This window comes from Aotus nancymaae, unplaced genomic scaffold (assembly GCF_030222135.1).
Source record: "Aotus nancymaae isolate 86718 unplaced genomic scaffold, 86718_ANA_hifiasm-v0.15.2.pri h1tg000008l, whole genome shotgun sequence".
In the NCBI taxonomy this organism is placed as follows: domain Eukaryota; kingdom Metazoa; phylum Chordata; class Mammalia; order Primates; family Aotidae; genus Aotus; species Aotus nancymaae.
Genome location: NW_026988419.1, coordinates 53,104,698 through 53,110,697, shown reverse-complemented (window position 1 = coordinate 53,110,697; position 6,000 = coordinate 53,104,698). Strand labels below are relative to the sequence as shown.

The 6,000-nt window shown below is 37.4% G+C and overlaps 1 protein-coding gene across 5 annotated transcripts in view; it reads right to left on the bottom strand.

The window, feature by feature from the left end:
* Window positions 1–681: 681 nt before the first annotated feature.
* ZNF385B (zinc finger protein 385B) overlaps window positions 682–6,000 on the bottom strand; it is a 401,366-nt gene continuing 396,047 nt past the window's right edge. For all 5 annotated transcript variants that reach the window (XM_012471456.2, XM_064373288.1, XM_064373287.1 and 2 more), the window contains 4 exons: window positions 5,223–5,468; window positions 4,243–4,421; window positions 3,566–3,667; window positions 682–2,159 (listed from right to left, as the gene is read on the bottom strand). In XM_012471456.2, the coding sequence (XP_012326879.1) occupies window positions 1,941–2,159; window positions 3,566–3,667; window positions 4,243–4,421; window positions 5,223–5,468 (746 nt within the window). In that variant the 3' untranslated portion in view covers window positions 682–1,940. The remainder of the gene's footprint in view (window positions 2,160–3,565; window positions 3,668–4,242; window positions 4,422–5,222; window positions 5,469–6,000) is intronic.

The window sequence follows — 6,000 nt, the reverse complement described above, 5'->3', positions numbered from 1 at the left end:
ATCCTGGGCCCTCCAGCCCAGCCTACCTGAGAGCTGAATACTACCAATAGCACTCTGTTGATGCCACCGGGTAGAGAATAACAGCCCAGCCAAATCCTGATGGAATTCTTCACCCATGAAATTCTGATATAACTAGTTATCAAATTGTTATTATTTTAAGCTACTAAGTTTTAGAGCAGTCTTGTAAGCAGCAGTAATTCACCAGAATAAACAGTGATGTATTGATCTTTATACTTAAAAGCAACAGAATGAGGTGGAAGAAAAAAAGGATATGCTGATTGGAGAAGGCAAAGGAGGAGAAATGGAATAAGATTCTCTTAAAAGAGATCATAAATGCCATGGACACCAATAAAAGTTGAACTAGAGATTTAGAGGACCCACAGTAAGTTAAAAAAATCTGAGTCCAAAGTTTTTTGCAGGCTGCTACTGTGATTTTGGGTAACTCAACACCTTTGGCCCAACACCTTAGAGATTCAGAGAGAAAACAGCAGTAAAATTTCACCTCATGCAGATGCTGTGAACGGTAATGAATAAACATGACAAATAAATATGCTGCGAACCAGAGCTAAAAATGCTATGTCAGAAGCAATCTTTGTACTTATTAAAAATCTTTCATCAGATGATTTCAAATTGGAGGTGTCTCAGGAGAAAAAAACATTGAAAATACAAACAGATTTTATATTTTGTACTTTTATTGAAAAGGTACATTTAAAAAAATACACAGACATTTTACCATTTACAGGTTGCAGATACAGATGCTCTAAAAGAGTTTACTCTATTTTGTTGTTTTATGATAACTTGCCCCTGATATCACAAACATTCCAGTCTTGCTGATATCAGCTTAGAAAGGGGGGCATGGGAGCATGACCTGCAACATATTCAGTGAACAGAAAAACAAATTGTTCAATTATAAATTTTTTTAATCTTCTGTACATTATTGCATTAAAGAGCCACAAAATTATGTAGCATCATTACAAATGAAAACAGGTTAAAAATGAAGAAGATAATTATATAGAAATACATGGATTCATTGTCTTCTTGCAGAATGCACAAGAGATGCAAAAATGTGCAATTTAGGAAGCTCTTTTTCTGTTTGTATACATTTGCTTAGCAACACAAACCAGTGAGGAAGCTACAAAATAAGTTAAACAAAAATAGCAAACAGGTAGTAATTATAGCTATGTTATATGGCTTTCTATTTCATTTAAATATCTCCAAATAAAATGTGAAACAAAGAAAATACATTACTTTATCTTTTGTTCTCTTAAAGAGAAAATTCAAAGCTATGTTGCTTCCTAACATTTACACAGCAACTAAAAATGTTTAATTCAGACAAGAGATACAAATCTAGTACTACACAGGATACAACAGTACTTGGGTTGAAACAGTACACAATCCGCGTCAACAGTACACCAAAAGAGAACTTTGTGATCCGTTGCTAAGGTGGTATCCACAAGTAAGAACTTGTGTTCACTGATTTTTGTTCCACACTAGAACACACCCAGTTGGATACCAAAGCTATTTACAGACATCTGAGGAAGATCCTAGTTTTCAAGTCTGTCAGGAAAATATTCCATATTGTTTTAAGCCAGATCATACCCATGGAAAAAATAGAGAATAATTTTCTTTCTTTTTCTTTCTGACCAATACATGTGCAAGAAACCAAATGTCTGAGCTACACAAATTGAATGGGGTAGGGTCAGGGAGGAAATAGGGAGATAAAGCCTATGCCGCTCGGATTCCTAAATTATAGGAGCGGTCTCTAAAAGCCCTCTTGAATCTAGTGATGTGTTTCTCTTTGGAATCGGGGCTTGGGGTGGGTAGGCTGCATTTTGTGGGTGAATGGGGGTACTGCAATACAAACTGCTTAAATTGCTGAATCCTTGTGGCTTTTCTTCTCAGCTTCCTACTGGCCTCAAACGTCTTGGGTTTTGCAGACATTAGTACGGAGCAAAGAGGATGGAGGCAGGAGTGGCGCGGATGGGCCCGTGCCCCGGCCTCAGAAGAGCTGGAGGAATGGCTGGAGCCTGGAAGAGCGAGGCAGAAGGCCGAGGTGGGAGTGACAACGCAGAGGACACAGCTGCCGCCGCCGCAAGAGGTGAGGACAGGAAGGCTGGGGCCAAAGGCTTCATCATATCTTTCTGGAATGCAAGTTTTGCCTAATGGAGGGGGGAAGTCAGGAATGGGGTGGAGATAATGTTTTTGAATAAAACTACTGCAGCCATCGACATCTTTCCATAAGTAAAACACCAAAATTAAGAAGTCTTAAATTCTGAAAATCTTTACTCTCAGAAGTTGAGAAATGATTATTTTCACAATGCTGATTTCAGGGGCTCATGACATAGCTTTCTTTACTTTTATTTGGTAATCTTTGCTCCTGTGTGCTAAGGCACAGGGAAAGGCCTCGGAATAAATGCTAAAGTTTTTTTATGCTGCTGATCAGCAGGAAAAAAAAAAAGTGCCCAGAAGTTTCCTGCTTAGTTGATGAAGCTCAACTAAAAATTCAGGCTTGTCTTAAACCATGATGAGGCCTAGAGAGCTTTGTTTTGTTTTTTGAGAATGTGTGGGATTCTTCCCTTCTCTTAGATAAGCTGCATTGAGGTTAGGTAATGAGTTCAGGACATTAGGGACCCTGAAGAGCAAGAAAGCAGTCAGTTCACACCTCTCTCCCTGGCTACTTAATGAGTATTCCTTGAAAAATCACAGCTAAATCAAATTTCTATTGTGGAGAATGATTGTAAGTGGGCTCAAAACTCTAAAACGGAATGCCAGGATAGAATCCTCCTGTGAAGAAATCAATCCTTAACGTCTCTCTCTTGCAATCAGGAGGAGCATTGCAAGCTGGATTTGCTTAATGCAGGTAACACCTGCTTGCAGCATCAGAGGTTTTGGAGAAGCTGGAAGGTAATCTCAGGATTGCCTCCAGCTGGACAAGCTCAGCTTCGTCTTCAGACCAAACACTGCACTGGGCCCAGTCCCAGGGAGATTGTGAAATGCATCCATCTTGGTATTTATATGACACTTACTGCTGGAGTCCTTAGGTGTTTTTGGAAAGACGCTGAAAATAGCACATATTGAGAGCAGGTAAAACAGGCTATTTACCAACATGCCTGCTAGAATGGAGAGAGCACACGATAGAGACACCACTTTGCCTTCTCATATTGAATTTTTTTTTTAGAAAAACAGAAAGCATGAGGATATTAAATTGATGGATTTTTGTTTTATGAAAGAAATCCCTCTTTCCAGGTTCAACATCCCAGGATTCCTTAGGCGTCACTTGTCCTTGTTCTTGAGGCTTTACTTATCTTTATATGCTAAAGAGGGTAGTCTTTTGAAAACAACTTGGTGAAGAGTAAAGTATTAGCTCTTAAAGAAGTTCAGTTTCTGTTTTCTAAGTAAGTTGCTCTACAGCAGGAACTAAGCAGTTCATTCTAAAACTTCTATGAGGCTATTTAAATTCAAAACCTTTCACGTTCATTAGACTCTATGCCCTCCTTAGCCACAGTGGCTGCCCAACCCAGCAAGGCTGCCCCACTAAACAGGTAAGCAGGTGAGGTAAACTTACTGCTAGAATACTTGGGCTCCGTTGGAGTTTGTTGTAAGGGCTGTATTTTGGCTTCAGTGGTTTCCCTGCAACTCGATCTTTATGCCTTCGGCTAGAAATGTGCTGAAAAAAGTTTGATGCATTAGCTGAATTGAATGTGAGTCTTGTTCCATGTGAAATATATTTCTAGGTAGCTGTTTACTCCACTGCCAACTCCAGGTCCATAGTTCCACGATGGTGTGGGTAAAATCGTTATGATTTCTAAATTAAGACTTATTCCTCCCTCAATTGTAATGCCTCTGTGTCCCTCTCCTGTTCTCTATAGCCCTTATCAGATTTTGCCTGGTATTACCACTGTTACTGGTGAGTCTCTCTCTCTAATCCGATTTTGAGCCTTTGGAAGACAGGCTTAACATCTCACCTTACCAGAAGCTCCTGCTCAACTGTAGGCTCCAGTGACTACTGTTACCATTTCTCCAACACCTAGCCTGGAACCTGACATATAGTAACAGTAGATGCTCAAATATTTCATACTGACTTTTTCTGCCACATAGCACCTGTATGTTGCATATTGTATGCATTCTACAAAAGTTAGCCAATTTAACTGTGAGCACGGTAAGAACTACTCTATAGATGAGAAGAAACACAGTCAAGTGGTGACAGCAAACAACAATGTTTACTAATTCAGGATATGTTACCTGTTTGAGTTGAATTTCTGAATTAACATGAACATCACAGATTTCACAATGAAATGTCTTGTTCTGTAGTCCTGATCCCTTACTGCCATTCTGCACCTTTAATCTTGATCCAGGTCTAGGATAGGATTTAATTGGACCAGCCCCATTACGAGCTTCAACCATGGTCTTGTGTTTAGATCCTAAGACAGAAAGAGACATATTAAACAGCTATCCAAGAATTATATAAAGCTCTTTGTTTACTTATCCTTGAGAAATTTATCTGCGGGCTAAAATTCCCAATGCTTTTTTTAAATGACCATTTTAATGCTGATTATAAATTTAACACATTTTATTGTAAAAAATGGAAAAATGTAAGAGAATAAAATAAAAAAAAATATAGAGAAACATAAGAAAATAAAGATTACCCATACTTTCACTACTCAGAGGTAACCACTGTTATCATTTTAGTCTATTTCTTGTCAGGTTCTTTTTTTCATGTACTAAAAAAAAATTCAAAATTGGGATCATACTAATTAAGTATCCTGAAAATTTCACATAGCAAATCATGTAAATATTTTCTGATCATTATGTTTTAATGGCTGTTTAACATATATCATATTGAGTTACTATAATTTATTCAGTAATTCCCTACTGGTGGGCTTTTAGGTTGTTTCCATTTTTATTCTCTTATAAGTGTGTTGCAGTGATCATTGTGCATAAATATTTATCTTCATCTCTGTCACTTCATCAAAATGAGTTTTGGACAGTATTAGATGTTTTTAAGGAAATAAAGAATACGACAAGTTTGATCTCCAAGCTGCTTTTGCCTTGCTATTTTCAAGGTCATATGATCATACTTTTCTAAAATCACTCCTTTGAATCAAAATGTAGAGAAGCATCGAACAAACCTAAGGTCTGAACAACAAAAGATATGGTATTCTGATGGGAAAAGGTTGGGTTTTGTTATAAACATTATTTAAATGCAAAAGATAGCTGCTAACCTGTGTTGTGTGCCTCTAGCTGTGACAGGGAGTTCACAGCCACTTTGCATAGTGAACAATAAAGTAATTTTTTGGCTTTTTCTTCTTCTGATTCAGCAACAGTACTGGGAGCTCCATTTGTGCTCTTGGAGGGAGAAGTGGCTACTCCAGGTGGCAGGGGTGTTGTGCCAGATTTGAGGAGAAATGAGCCACTTTCAGAGCTTGACGGCTGACTGGAACTGTTGGCTTTTAACTTCCCTTTATCTTCTAAGAGAAACACAGAGAAATCTTATTGAAGCCTCGTATATCATATAAACAAAGATAAATCACCATATAGGAATTAAAAATAGAAATTTGATTTTTATGTGAAGTTTTTATTTCAGCATAGATTTTAGTTTATAGAGGTTAAATCAACCTCTGTGTTTAAATCAAACAGAACACCATGCCATCAGTTTCCATATTAGGTCATCCTAAGATAAGGATGACTTATGAAAAATGACTTTATTCTCCCACTTGGAGCAGGTAACTTTCTGTCTGATATCCTTGAGTTGTAAATTATGCTACAAGAAAATCTTTATTATTAAATAAAACCACCTACCCTCTGATACAATTACATCACATGAAGGTAACATGAAAGAAACCATTAGACCATGTTAGTTTCATTTGACTATTTATGTTTAATTATGACAGAGATAAATTAAACTTTATTTTTTATACCAAGTTAAAATTTTTACTTTGGACTGTGGAATAGAAGAAACATGGTTAACTTTGGTTATGATTAGTTAAGTTTTTGCTGCTC